Source organism: Drosophila mojavensis, unplaced genomic scaffold, assembly GCF_018153725.1.
Source record: "Drosophila mojavensis isolate 15081-1352.22 unplaced genomic scaffold, ASM1815372v1 contig_80, whole genome shotgun sequence".
Taxonomy (NCBI): Eukaryota; Metazoa; Arthropoda; class Insecta; order Diptera; family Drosophilidae; genus Drosophila; species Drosophila mojavensis.
In genome coordinates, this window is record NW_025318906.1 from 5,718,439 (window position 1) to 5,732,500 (window position 14,062).

Here is a 14,062-nt window from a genome sequence, read left to right on the forward strand (position 1 = left end):
TGTGCATAAAAAAGGAGCTCGCTACAAATTGATAATATATATTAAAAAAAAAAACTTGAATGAATATTAATTGTCCATATATGGTCAAGCATACTTAAAAGGTACTCAAAAATTACTTACAAGTACTTGAAAGTACTTGCAATTAATCTAACTTAGTACAGTGAGTGTTAAATGTAGTGTACCCCCATCCCCATTGATATCTTCTGTTCTTAGGTTGAACCCGGTTCCAAAAAAAAAAAAAAATAATAATAATAATAATTTTGATATAGTTTGCAAAAGAACAAAAACTTTTCCAACAAACAAAATTTTCTCCTCATTTCGGTTTTTCATATTTTCAGTTGAGTGTAAATAAAATATATTGTTTTTGGTATACTAAAACTTCACTCTCTAGTGTGTTGCCTTAAGAACAGTGCCTCTTAAATGAACAAAAGAAAAAAACATAAGTGTTAAAAAATATATGAAAAAAAAAGTAATGAAACTGTAAACTTGATGGTGAAAATATTTCAATACAGGTGTTAATTGTGCTATTTAAAGAAAACAAGTAGTTAATGCAAACCTAAACAAATTGAAACAAAAATTAAAAAATTAAACTAAGCTTTAAAAAAATACAAACACACACACACACAAAAGAAGAACTATAAAAAATTTATGTAGCGAGGAAAAAGCAGCACAAAATGTACAAAAAAGTATGGAAAAACTATGATTGGAATGTAAAAATTTGGCAATTTGGCATATGAAAATTTGGAATACTTTAAGAGATCATACACACATCTAGATTTACATATACAGTTATATATACATGATATATGCGATGATAGTGCACTGTATAGCTGGACGTCTGCAAGGCGATGCATAGGTCACAGGGACCACAACATTTAAATAAATATAGAAATAAATTAACGTGGAAGGTATTGTCATCTGAAACAATTCAATTGAGATCAAATAAACTAGTTAAATATGTTAAAGAATAAATGGAAATTGCACTGTTGTACGACGATTTTGAATGGGGCACCTGATTAAGATTCTGAAACTCTATTAGAAACATAAGCAAAGCGTGTTAAAAGGCAAACAAGACTTTATGCATTAACCATATATATAAATGTATACATATATATACAAGCAGACACTATGGATCAACCATATATATAGCCTAATATAGTATAATTTCAATTTCTAGTTTTGTTTTCCACTCATCTTCAATGTTGTTAATGTTTGATGTGCATTAGGTATTTGTGTTAAAGCTAATTGTATGTGGTTCCATTTGCAATTTGTTGTCCAGAAGATAATCAATCATTAATGAGCACAAACTAAGACATAAATACGTACAGATTCAATTATAAAAATAATGTTTTAAAAAATGACAAACATAAGCTATGATTGGGTACCAGAAAAAGGCGTTTAAAAGTTTATAAAACCTTCAAAACGCTGTCTTAAAAACAATGCAAAATAAATAAATAAATAAATAGATAAATAAAAAAGAAAAAAACAAAAATTATGAGAAATGAATATTTTACAAATTAAGTGATATGCAAGTAGTTAAGTTATATATATATGTACAAGGCGCTCCAGATCGATATTATATAAATATATATACATATAGTTATCATCAATGTATTTATGTTAAAAAAAAAAAAATACTAGTAACAATGTTGATGAAACATAAAAAAATAACAAAAGAGAGCAGCTAATAATAAAAGGAAAATAAAACAAAAAAAAAAGTATTTATAATATATTGTATACATACTATATAAACAAGTTTTATCCGTGCACTGAATATGAAAGGTTTTGACAAATTGATTGTGGCATAAACATTTACCTACAAATTAAGTTGATGTTTTAAACAAAATGAAAAGTAGCGATCTTTTAAATAAAACAAACAAAAAACCTTTTTGGCAACTGAACATTTACAAAGTTTTCATAATTCTCATTATTTGTTTTATTGCAACCTTTTTGTTTATAGAGTAATTTAGAATTTAGAATTTCGTATTTCTCTTTCTTTCCATCTTGCTTTCTTTACAATTTACAAACTAATCAAATGCATTTATGGTACAACATCTACAAATCTCTTTGCAGCATTGGCATTTAGTTTACATGCCATTGTAGGCGGGGCCGCCGCCACCTTCGGGCACTACCCAATTGATATTCTGTTTGGGATCCTTGATATCACAGGTTTTGCAGTGAATGCAATTTTGTGCATTGATTTGTAACTTCATATTGCCGCCCTCCTCGTTGGGCACATATTCGTATACGCCGGCGGGGCAGAAACGTTGCTCGGGTCCCTCGTAAATGGCCAAATTGTGATCGACGGGTATGCGATCGTCCTTCAATGTTAAATGGGGTGGCTGATCGCCCTCGTGATTGGTGCCTGTGAGCGCCACCGATGAGAGCAAATCAAACGAGATTTTGCCATCTGGCTTGGGATATACAATGCGTGGACTAACATTTGCCGGCTGCAGTGATTCGTGATCCTGAGGGCCATGCTTTAGCGTCCAGGGCTCGCGACCGCCCATGAATATGGAGAAACCACTGAGCACAAGGCCGCCATAAAGACCCAGAGGATTGTGGAAGGACGGATGCACATTGCGCACCTTGTACAAATCTTTCCAGACAAACGATTCCTTGATCCTACAAAAGGTAAATGCATATTAGATTTTCGATTAGCTATAAGTTTAAGGTCCTCCTAGCTTACTTGTCTGCATAAGTTACGGGCTCCACACCAGCTGTGGTCTGTGTGCCCTCATTGATAGCCTCTAATGCGCTTTCAGCGGCCAGCATGCCGCTCTTCATGGCGTAGTGCGAGCCCTTGATACGTGGCACATTCAGGAAGCCCGCGCTGCAGCCGACCAAGCAGCCACCGGGGAAGGACAGCTTCTTGGGTAAACTTTGAAAACCACCCTCGTTGATGGCACGTGCGCCATAGCCAATGCGTGTGGCATTCTCAAACACATGGCGCACCTTTGGATGCGTCTTAAAGCGCTGGAACTCCTGGAACGGACTAATCCAAGGATTCCTATAGTTTAGGCCAACCACAAAGCCAACGGCAATAGTGGGCGTGGGCTCATTTAGATGGTACAGAAATGAGCCACCATATGTAAACCGATCCAAAGGCCAGCCAATTGAGTGCTCCACTAAGCCCGGTCTATAAATAAAATAAGTTCCAATTGTGCTCTAGCATATCCTTGCTTGATAACTCACTGATGGCGCTCGGGCGAAATTTCCCACACTTCTTTGAGTCCAATGCCGTAGGTTTGTGGCTCGCTGCCTGCGTTGAGGCCGAACTTTTGCATAATCTGCTTGGAAAGATGGCCGCGACAGCCCTCGGCGAAGATTGTGGTCTTCGCATGTAGCTCCATGCCACGCGCAAAGGTTTCTTTGGGTGCGCCATTCTTGGCAATGCCCACATCATTCGTGGCAATGCCTTTGACGCTGCCGTCCTCATGGAAGAGCACCTCAGAAGCTGCACAGCCTGGATATATCTCAACGCCTAGTGCCTCCGCCTGATCCGCGAGCCATTTGACCAAGTGTCCTAAACGTACAACATAATTGCCATGATTGTCCATGGGCCAGCCCTTGAAGATGGGTATGGGTATGCGGCCCGTTTCCGTAAGGAACGAGAACGTATCCTTTGAAACGGGTGTGTTCAGTGGTGCACCCTGCTCCTTCCAGTCGGGGATGAGCTCGTTCAAAGAGATTGGATCGATGACAGCGCCGGAAAGTATATGACCACCGGCCTCAGCGGCTTTTTCCACTACGCAAACGCGGATTTCCTGTCCAGCAAGAATAAAATTTTTATTATCGTTCGATCTGGACGGCTATGACATAAGCAGCTCACCTGATCTTTTTCAGCAGCCAGCTGCTTGGCTCTTATGGCTGCCGACATGCCGGCTGGTCCGCCACCCACGATGACAATATCCACCTCTTCGACACAACGCTCCATGTCCACGTCCTTCCATCTCTCGTCCTTCTCCCGCGGATTCAAAGTGTAGTGCGTGGTGATCTTCGGATATTTCGCTGCCTCTGAAACGCTGCGCGCAAAGGCGGGCGTAAAGAGCTTGTGAACTGGGCGTGGTTATAGAGAAAAATGCATTTATAACTAGTGAAGCGCATAAGCTGATAAGAAATCAATGAGATTTCCAATACGAACTCCAATCAGAAGAGAGTCTGAACATTTAACAGAGTTGGCAAATGCTCATATTATATAAACTGCTTACGTTTTTATGATTATTTGATGAATTTCATATTCTAAAATCTCATCAGCATTAATTATGTAATCGCCAAATTGTATGGTCTTGTTGTTGCCTTTATAAACAGTTTTTTCTTAAACTCACCTCGATGCATTTTCAACAGAGCCGACATTATCGCCTTTATAGCCTGCAGCGTATTAATCTAATTGCAATATCTACAATATACATATAGAGAGAATATTATTTATTTATATATTTCAGTATAGATAGCAAACAAAAACAAATACAAGCGCCGCGTCCACCGCCTCCGCCAACAAAGCAACAAGTTGGACTTTAGACTTGCCTGCCAATTGCTGTGGCTGTTACAAATTCAATCATTTAATTGAATATTTTATTTTGCTTGCAACTTACTTGAATTGTTCCTCACCGTTGAGATTTCGTTGTGTTAATAAATGGTCTATGCAGATTGAATAGGTAAATCAAACAAACGCGAGACTTGGGTCGGTGCCGACAGAAGCCAACCGCAACATTCAGCTGTTCAAACTAGAGCTGAGTGCGTGTTGCGATTGTGCACGATATCGCAACTGCTATAGTTAATCACTGCAGAAACAAAAATCATATGCACTAAATTATAATTTACCTTATATATATAACTTAAAATTATTTTTAACTGGTCATAATTATTATATTTACTTTTTCAATATATATAATTTTGAATTCCTTTTATAAATATGCATTCCTGTACACATTCATCTGGTTGCAGACAGCTGGCACGCGTTCACCTCTAGCTAACAACTTGTTGCTTCGGCGTTGCCACATCGCGCACAGCTGAAACAATTGTAGCGCGCAACTGAGTTTACATGGTTGATGCCACCGCACAACAGATGGCGCCAGCAGCAAAGCTATTAATTTAAATTACATTTTCGTTAAGGTCAATGCCTAATTTATGGCTTTTAAGATATAAAAAAAAAAGATAATCGACTATTAGTTAGCGAGTGGTCTTTATTTAAAAGATTGTTCACAACATTTGCATGCATTTTAGGGAATTACATTTAACACTTTAAATTTTCGATATTAGATTTAATTTTATGCCATTGTAGTGTCTCTGTGTATTCAAATGTGACCTTTGACCTTTGATTTGAATATCTATAATTTATGTATGGTTTATCGCTTGACAAAATTTATTGAGCAGAGCAAAGATTTAATGAATTTTTAATCCAGCCCTATTAAAAATTCAAAGTACAGTTTTGTTGTATTTTTATAGTTTTTTTTACTATTGCAACATTTATAGGGTGTATTTATATATTTGTATCATCATTTTCAGTTGTGTTTGGCCAATTTTAAATATTTACAGCTTTGAGTGTGTGAGAATTTATGGTTCATAAAATTGCTCCTCCGATTCGGTTTGCTCGCCGCTTTTCAATTGCTGCTGATCATGAGTTGATCTCTGAGCCTGACCCTGACCCTGTTGACCTTGCTGCTGCTGCTTATTGAACAGCATCGACATGGCCTTATCCACGGGATTAGTCTCCTCAGTGCCCTGCTGCTTGCCATCCAATTTATTTAGCTGCTTGGACTCCGAAGAACTAGCTAATCCACCTTCCGTTCCAGTTCCGGCTCCAGTTCCTGCTCCCGATCTATTTACGCTCTTGCCGAAGCGCATGAAGTTCGAATCCATTTTGCCGAAACGCTCGAAATCACTGGGCGCCGCACGTCCGAAGCGCATGAAATTATCCGGACGACCGAAACGCATGAAATCCTGTTTGGGACTGCGCAGCTCCTCGTGAAAATTCATATTTCTGCCGAAGCGCATGAAGTTATCGGAGCGTCCGAATCTCATGAAATCCTGACTGGGATCACGTCCGAAGCGCATGAAATCGGAAGGAGAGCGACCAAAGCGCATAAAATCGGAAGGAGAGCGACCAAAGCGCATGAAATCCTGCTTCGGATCACGGCCATAACGATCCATGCCCGAACGCTTGGCAGCCTCGTAGTAGCCCGGTCCCGTCGCCTGAGGCATTTGCTCCGCCTGCCGCTTGCCGAAACGCATAAAATTATCCTGCATAGACTTGCGCTTGATATCGTAGTCCGGATCGTACTTGAAGTTGGGTTTGTGGGCGTGTTTCTGAAAGCGTAATACTACGGAATTTTTATTATAATCAATGCCAATGGCCGAGATGGGATAGCGAAACTCCAGCTCAGTTTGGTCCAGTTTATCGCTGGCTAAGCCATCCAAAATATCAGATTCCACTGCCTTGGGATTAACTTCCTCCGATTCCAACAGCGAGTTCTCTATATAGCTGGGCGTTTCGATGATCTCGCTGTGTATGGCCGATTGCATCTGGTAGAGGGCCAGCAGAAACATCAAGGCAATGCCCATGGCTAAGAGGAGCTGCAGAGAGAGAGAGAGAGAGAGTGGTAGAGAGTGGAGGTGAGTGGGAGGTAAAGGTAGCATATAACATAATTATAAGATGTTGACTTAAATCACTTGCTACATTATCTATTACAAGTTTTAATCACATTAACGCCCTCGCGTAGGTCACATTCATTTTACTTAACAAGTACAACAACAACAACAACTCGGACATCTTGTTGCTGTTGTTGTTGTACAACAAGTTGATTTAGCTACTCCGGTAGCCGGGCAGCTGCTTAACGCCTTTTGTTTGCCTTGGCCATGGGCCGGACGAAAGTGTCCCGCTAATTAACCATAACAATATTTATGCGATAATCCATCCGCCATGCCAAGAGCGAAATATGAATGTGCGCGTAAAAAGTTAACCAAGCGCATTAAAAGGCAACAACAGCAACAATAGCAGCAACAATACCTGCAACAGCTACAATAGCAACATGAGTCTATACACACTCCCACACACACACGTAGTTACATAGACACATAGACACACATTAAGAGCCATAATCCAACTTGTTAAAGGCGCTAAGCAGGCGCAGCGTGCAGAAGGAGCAGGAAGTGGCGGACGAGCAGGAGGAAGACCAGCAGCAGCACCAGCAGCGGAGAGAGGAGCAGAGCTAAGGGAGTAACAGCAGATAAAGGCAGCAGAAACAAAGCAGAAAGAGGAGTAGGAGCAGGAGTAGGAATGGGAGTAGAAGGGGCATTCACAGCTTCGGCAGCATCATCAGCAACTGGAGAGAGTTGATGTATGAACATTTCGCTCTTCGTCAGCAGCGAAATAGCCTATTAGTGATGCAAATGATTATGGGTTTTGGATGCGGCCACAGATGAAGGCGTCAAATGGCCAAAGTGAAGCGCGCTGTCCACGCGCTGCAGCTGCAGGAACTGCTGAGTCAGTAAATTAGCGTACTGCTGAGAATTATGAAAAACTTGGCCGAGTACAAAGGCCAGACACAACTGAGAACTTTGTAGAGCCACGAGTTCCGCGAAGTCTCTAATGTACATTCTATATATAGGTTGAGCAAGAATTGATAATGCAGCACGGAAATATAGGAAACTTTTAATCCAGAGTAAAGATTTTACAGACTTTTGAGCTTAGAGGCAGAATTTGCTACAACAGCAACAACAAATTAATTAATGATTTGGTCTTTATTTAGAGGCATATGGGTTTTTAGTTAAAAGACATGGGCATCGTTTGGGAATAAAATACGTTTAGTACTTTAACAGAAGCCAAGAGAAAAAAAACTTATAGCTGCATTTTAAGCTTGATTTTTACAATTTTTACATTGTCTTTCTGTTTTTATTTCCTTATATGAATCAATAAAGCATTTACAAGAAATAATCCTAGCGAACTCAGCAATGAGATATCGTTAGGTATAAATATAAATATATTTCGTATAAATACTCCTCTCCAAAGGTCACTGAGAAGTAATGCTCGTAATAACCTCTAGTCTAGCTGATGAAAACTTGATTCACTCTATAAGCCTCACACTCTTTTGCGCAGATCGGAGATAAATCTATTCTCGGCAAACGCATATTTATTTAAATATATATTTTTAATCAGATAAAAAACCCTGAAAATGTTGTTGCTACATATAAGAGTTCGGAAATCGTATAGACACTCGGACAGACAGTTTATAACTGAGTTAAAAGTTTGCTTCGTGTTTCACTTGACATTAATATGCGCGATGTTGGTCAACTTATCGCTCAATTTAAAAATTGACTAGGCCATCTGAAAAGAAACCGTTAAAAAACTTGTTCAGACTACGCCGTAGACACCAGCAGCAACGGCAGCAACAGCAGCGACAACAGCAACAACAACAAGTTGACCCTAAGCTGCGCTGAGCTGGCAAATGCTGCACATTAACATACATTTTACGTACTCCACATTAATGTTACATTTCACAAAAGTTTTGTGCAAAAGGAAAAATTACGACTAAATCATGTTAAGATGAAGATTAAATACCCTAACTGACAAATTGTTGCTAGGCAACTACATTTTACTGGGTAAATTAAGTTTTGATTGAAGTTTATAATTGTTGCAGCGAGTTTAGACAGACTTGGAATAGGCTTCGATATCATTTTGTATTTTCTAAAAGAAAGGCTGCAAGAAGCCCTTGTCCGTGAGTGAAACGAAATAGTATCAAGTCATCTGGCAGTCACCTTCTAGGCTATAGTCAAGGCATAGGTTGTAAATTTCACAGATTTCTATAGTTTTTACATAATTAAAATGATTTTCCGAATCGATTTTATGGTTTTTTTTAACAGGTTATAGTTCGAGTGGCCTATGTTGTGGTAATCTGATATTGTTTAGATTTATAGCCACAAACACTTTTTTGTTAAGGGTTGTGTTGCTATGACAGCTTCATGATATAGTAGTCAAAGTTGTAAGAGAAAATATGCTAGAGGGAAGCTGGGAAACACTTTCTAATTAGAAACTTAACGTGCTATGCCTGGTTTGAATGACAAATATATGATATAGTAATCTTATATAGCTCAAAAGTTGCTTTCGTTTAATATAGATTAGGGCTTTGATGCTTAATAGAGCAGAAATAAAAGTTCAAATTGCCAAAATGAATTGCAAGTGGATGATTTCAATAATACAGTGGACAATATATTGAATCGTTTAATTATTATTATTTTATATTTATTTTTACTTTTCTATTCATATATTATTCAAATATAATCCTTATCTCTTTATAAAGCATATATTTTATGCCAAATTGCAAATAGCCTGAACAAGTGTATAAAAGTACGAAAATTTAATGCTTTATTGCTGTTGTTGCTGCTGTTGTTGTTGTTGTTGTGTCTGCTGTTGCTGCTGTTGTTTGTATTGCAAGCGCAATCAGACGCAATTCATTTGGGGCAATAAGTGACAAATGGCAAGCGTTGCTTAGGCCCCGTCAGCAGCCCCACTGCGCTCGGCCTGCGCTCTTCCTATGTGGCCCTAACGCATTCGCGGTTATTTGTATTCGAATGCCGCAAAGTGTTGCTTGCAACATGCGTCCGCTGTCGAATCGAGGTACTCGAAGCGAAGCGCAGACAAACTGTCATCGGATTTATGACGAATGATGCACTCGACATGCATGTTGCAACAGCATTTAGCAGCACCAACAGTGGCAGCAACAACAGCAGCAGTGGCAGCTGCAACTGAATTGATACGATGAAGAAGAAGATGCATCATAAATTTTCGCAACTTTTCGGCACCTTTATTATTTCACACCCATCCCGCATCACACATACGTCGCGTGGCTCAACACATGTATCAAATATCAATACACACACACACACACACACTCGTTAATTCGTTTAGCTGTCATATGAAAGTTGAAACTTTGCATGTTTCGCTTTCATTTTCTTTTCTTATCTCTTTGTCTGATTTTGATTTCTAATCAGATTTTCATAACTGAGCAATGCGATACATTTGAAGTGTCTTCGGCTTGTAGCTAAATTTAAATACGTAATTTATCAGGCATGTAGGCAGCCAGCTCAGCGTTGACACGTAAAAAGACAAATGATTGCCCCGTGTGGCACTCAGATATTTGCAACATTTTTAGCTCCCAGCTGTAGCTCCTGTGAACTGCTCCCATTGTCAACGATAAATCAAAAATGTTTGCACGCATCGCAGCTAGTTCTTGAGCTGCACATATCATAAACCCGGTAAAAGGCTAAGCATTTCCCTCCTCTGCTTGATAGTGTGAGGAAAAGCGGGTAAAAAAAAAACCACAGAGCTGCGCTGCGCTGGCAAATGGAAATGAAAATCTAGCGACGCTCTGCTGCGGCTGCTGCTCTCCGAAGTGCAGCCGTAAACATTTCAATTTGCTTTCATTAAGTCCAACTGTATGTGTGTGTGTTTGTGTGTGGCAACTACTACTATGTACCGCCTGTCATTTACCACCTGGATGCTAACTCTAACTGTATTTATGTAGTGTAGCACGTGCTTTGGGCTCACTTGCCTTTTGGCGTGCAGCCTAACAAAACTGAAATTTGATATTTTCGTAAACCCTTTTCAATATATTTGCCAGAAATATCATTCCAAAAGACTTTAACTCTTAGTGTTATTAAAATAATAATAAAACCAACTTTAAGTCTTTTTTGGCTAAACTTTAGTTTTCTTTCCACGTTTTTCTCTAATTTTTTAATTGAGTAAAATCAAAATGAAATAAGTGTTGTCAAATATATTGTTAATTACTTCTTTATTTAAATAAATAAATAAAAACAAAGCATAAAGCATTAAAAAATTGTACAAAATTAATATAACAGTTAATATATATATATATATTTATATAGTATTCAAAATCATCAGCTACAGAATAAAATCTTCATACATTTTTCAAAACAGCACACAAAACTAACTTCTCTCCAGTTTCTACGCTTTCTGCTTTGCAGGCGAATTCGCAGCGAAACTGTTTTTGAGAATTTCAATTAACAAAGCTTAATTTAAAATAAAATCAAAAGACTTGAACATTAATGCTTAAAACTTTTGTTTATCTTAGTTAAGATTTAATGTTATATAAGAATTTTATAACAAGAAACAACAAAACATCAAACATGCTGTGCGTCATCTCTAGCTCGTAAGCCTCATCTGGCTATTAAACTAGGTGCTCTGAAGCAACTTATACAGACTACATTTAATGTATACAACTTTTATGATTAGATATTGTATAATATTAGAGAAAGTTTATGGATTTCTTTATTTAAAAGCTGATTGTCTTCATGGAATTTATCTATGGGTAGATACTCTAAGTTTTATAACATGATTTTTTTTTTAGGTTTCTAAATTAATTTGAAGCATCAGAAACTATTGTAGAGAATTTTTAATATTTATCAACTATTTTTGCTATATATTTAAAATATTTAAAAATGATTTAGCATGATATTCCTATTCTATATAAAATATATAGCAAAATCAAGCAAAGCTGTTAACTAAAAAATCACTTTTCTCAAGAAACTATAGAGCAAAGAAACATAGCTAATGTTTGTTATAATAATATAATTTGTTGTATAATTATTTTGTATAATTCCCTAAAACTCTCAATCACTTCTAGCTCTGTTGTTAGATTATGAATAACCAAAATTATTTACTTTTTATTTTCACAATAAAATCGTATATAGTACGATTGCTCTGCATAGATTTTGAGACAAATTCATGTTAGACTTTCTTAACGGTAACAATCAATGTCCTTTCACTGCCACACTCAGCATACACTATATTTAGAGGTCAAGAACTCACCTTTCTTTCCGAATAGGGGATATCAAGTTAAGCGATAATTGCTGGGCAATTAAATGGACATTCCTTTTGAAGAAATACCAATTCGAAGCACTTTTTACACGGACCAATCGCAGCAACTGGCTCTTGTTCCACTGTGTGTGCGGCGCTTTCTTGGGGCAGGACACTTGTTGACCGTGACAAAGTGAAACAGTTCTGTGCAGATGTTTGGCGAAACATCCGGTTTTATATAGAACCTGTCCACGAACGGCCGACAACAAACAAACGACAGACGACAGACGACAAACGACAGCCGACAGCCGATGTTGAGGATAATGTGCGGGCGGCCTGGCCACCCAAAGCCTCTGAGTGCTGCTGCGAGTGCCTGCTGAAGCAACAAGTGTTGCCAGCAACATGTTGAGTGAAGCAAGAGTTGCTAAGCGTATTCCTGTCTCCCTCTCCCACTTCACACTTTATTCAATTACAGTTAAAGAGCAAGCTATGAGCACACGTCAGCCTTGCGCTTGCCTTTTTCTTTATTTATTTATTTTTTTTTTTCGCACCTCTTTTAATTAGCTGCCCTAGGCAGTCAGAAATGTTGCTATGGACATGTGTTGCTGGCAGCAAATCTATGTGTCTGCGTGTACATCCATCTCTCTGCCTTTCTCACTCTCTCTCTCTCTTATTCTTTATTTATTTACAGTTAAACTGCAAGCTTCAGATAGAGGCCAGCCTTGACAATGTCCGACTGCCTGCCTGTTTTTTTCTTCTTCGTTCATTTTTGGCTCTGATATATTTGTTTGTTTGTGTTGACAGACAGACTGAATGGCTGACAGACGACAGACGACAGCACAATGGCCAACAATGCGGCTTATTGTTTGAGCCAGTTTTCAGCTTTATTAACTGTATGCAGGCAGACATGCATGCAGTATAATATGTACATATCTCTCTCTCTCTCTCTCTCTCTCTCACACACTTTATGTTTGTATGTTTGGCAATGACGCAGCAACATTTTGTCGCCGCTTTGCTGGTAATTCTAGCGCCAAATTGTATGCAAATTGTTATGCGCCGCCCACTTTTAAGTTTTGTCAGCTGTGGCAGCAGCAATACCCCAACACCCTCAGCGTTATCAACTACCCCTGCCATACCCCTTTTGTCTTATCGCATCCAATTAGCTGGGTCTTCAGCTTCAGCTACTCTGGCTACGTGTGCGTATGCGTTATAATTTGGCCTTGTCGCCAGTTGCTCTTATTGAAGTTTTATGGCCCTGTAACGGGATACCTTGTGGCGCCTTTAGTTGTCCCATTCGTCTGCTATAACCCAATCCCCCCAATCTCCTCTCTCTCTCTCTCTGCCCCTTCTCTCTCAGCTACTCGCTTTGCCCTCCCCTCTCTCTTTTGGCTGGGCGGGCGTTTGCAGCTAGCGGAAGTCTGTAATTACGGCCACACTTTGAAAGGCCAAGTTTAGTCGCTTCTATTTGTTTTCGTCTTTCGATTTTTTGTTTCTTAGTTTCTGTTGCTGTTGTTGTTGTTGTTGGCATTTCGGAGCAACACTCCCAGTCGGTGAGGATGACTGGCAACAAATGTGTCAACCATTGTCTTCATTTGTTTTTCTTTTCTTTACAATTTTTATGATCGTTCAAAAATCAATAGCTAAACAGATATACATATACGTACACATATACATATACATATATGTATATTTGCATTGATAAATATGTATGCCTGTTGTTGAGGCTCATTTGCATCAATGCCCAAACGCTCAAGTTCAAAGCATTTGCTTGACCGAGACCGTGGACACCCATTTGGTGGTCCGTAAGCCTACAGTGAGTCGTCATTTTTTGAAGAAAAAAAGATCTACGAAGTAGAGGAAGTTAAGATTGTCAGTGTGCTGCAGATATCGAATCTCAAGTCTTTATGTTTTAGTTTTTTCCAGTTTCTTGCTATGCTATTGTTAAAGCTTTTGATTAGATAGTCAATCTAATCAAATTTAAGGTCAGCTTGGGCTGCATTCGAAAACAGGTTCAGTAGGTCTTTAAACGTTGTGTTTTACTGAATATTACTGAAGAAACTCTTTTTAGAATACTTAAAGAATATTTATTGAATTAAATATTAAAATAGCTTTTATGCTCCAGAATGCTCTTAGATGTTTTCAAATAATTGTCTATATTTATTTCTTATATAATTGAAATTATATCTTCAAGCAAAATTCATTTTTCTTTTCATAATTTTGTAGATTATTTTTAGGTCTTATATATGT

The 14,062-nt window shown here is 38.3% G+C and overlaps 2 protein-coding genes across 3 annotated transcripts; both read right to left on the reverse strand.

Moving 5' to 3' along the window:
• Positions 1-1,716: 1,716 nt before the first annotated feature.
• LOC6578864 (electron transfer flavoprotein-ubiquinone oxidoreductase, mitochondrial) lies at positions 1,717-4,740 on the reverse strand. Of its 2 annotated transcripts, none has more exons than XM_044010612.1 (6): positions 4,612-4,740; positions 4,329-4,399; positions 3,833-4,059; positions 3,196-3,767; positions 2,690-3,139; positions 1,717-2,625 (listed from the first exon to the last, which is right to left on the reverse strand). In XM_044010612.1, the coding sequence occupies exons 2-6, from the start codon at positions 4,354-4,356 to the stop codon at positions 2,088-2,090; spliced, it is 1,815 nt and encodes a 604-aa protein (XP_043866547.1). In that variant the 5' UTR covers positions 4,357-4,399; positions 4,612-4,740; the 3' UTR covers positions 1,717-2,087. The 2 variants fall into 2 exon arrangements, with proteins under 2 accessions (XP_043866547.1, XP_002004763.1); XM_002004727.4 differs by having other exon boundaries at positions 4,596-4,740.
• A 426-nt stretch (positions 4,741-5,166) lies between these two features.
• On the reverse strand, positions 5,167-12,027 carry LOC6578865 (FMRFamide-related peptides). Its single transcript, XM_002004728.4, has 2 exons — positions 11,828-12,027; positions 5,167-6,576 (listed from the first exon to the last, which is right to left on the reverse strand). The coding sequence occupies exon 2, from the start codon at positions 6,562-6,564 to the stop codon at positions 5,557-5,559; it is 1,008 nt and encodes a 335-aa protein (XP_002004764.1). The 5' UTR covers positions 6,565-6,576; positions 11,828-12,027; the 3' UTR covers positions 5,167-5,556.
• Positions 12,028-14,062: the final 2,035 nt, after the last annotated feature.

Excerpts from the sequence above, each read along its gene's own strand:
- LOC6578865 (XM_002004728.4), bottom strand. The coding sequence starts at position 6,564 with ATGGGCATTGCCTTGATGTTTCTGCTGGCCCTCTACCAGATGCAATCG.
- LOC6578864 (XM_044010612.1), bottom strand. The coding sequence starts at position 4,356 with ATGTCGGCTCTGTTGAAAATGCATCGAG. Across the intron at positions 3,768-3,832 it reads TGGCTGCTGAAAAAGATCAG|GAAATCCGCGTTTGCGTAGT; the intron begins GTGAGCTGCTTA and ends CTTGCTGGACAG. Across the intron at positions 2,626-2,689 it reads CCCGTAACTTATGCAGACAA|GATCAAGGAATCGTTTGTCT; the intron begins GTAAGCTAGGAG and ends TACCTTTTGTAG.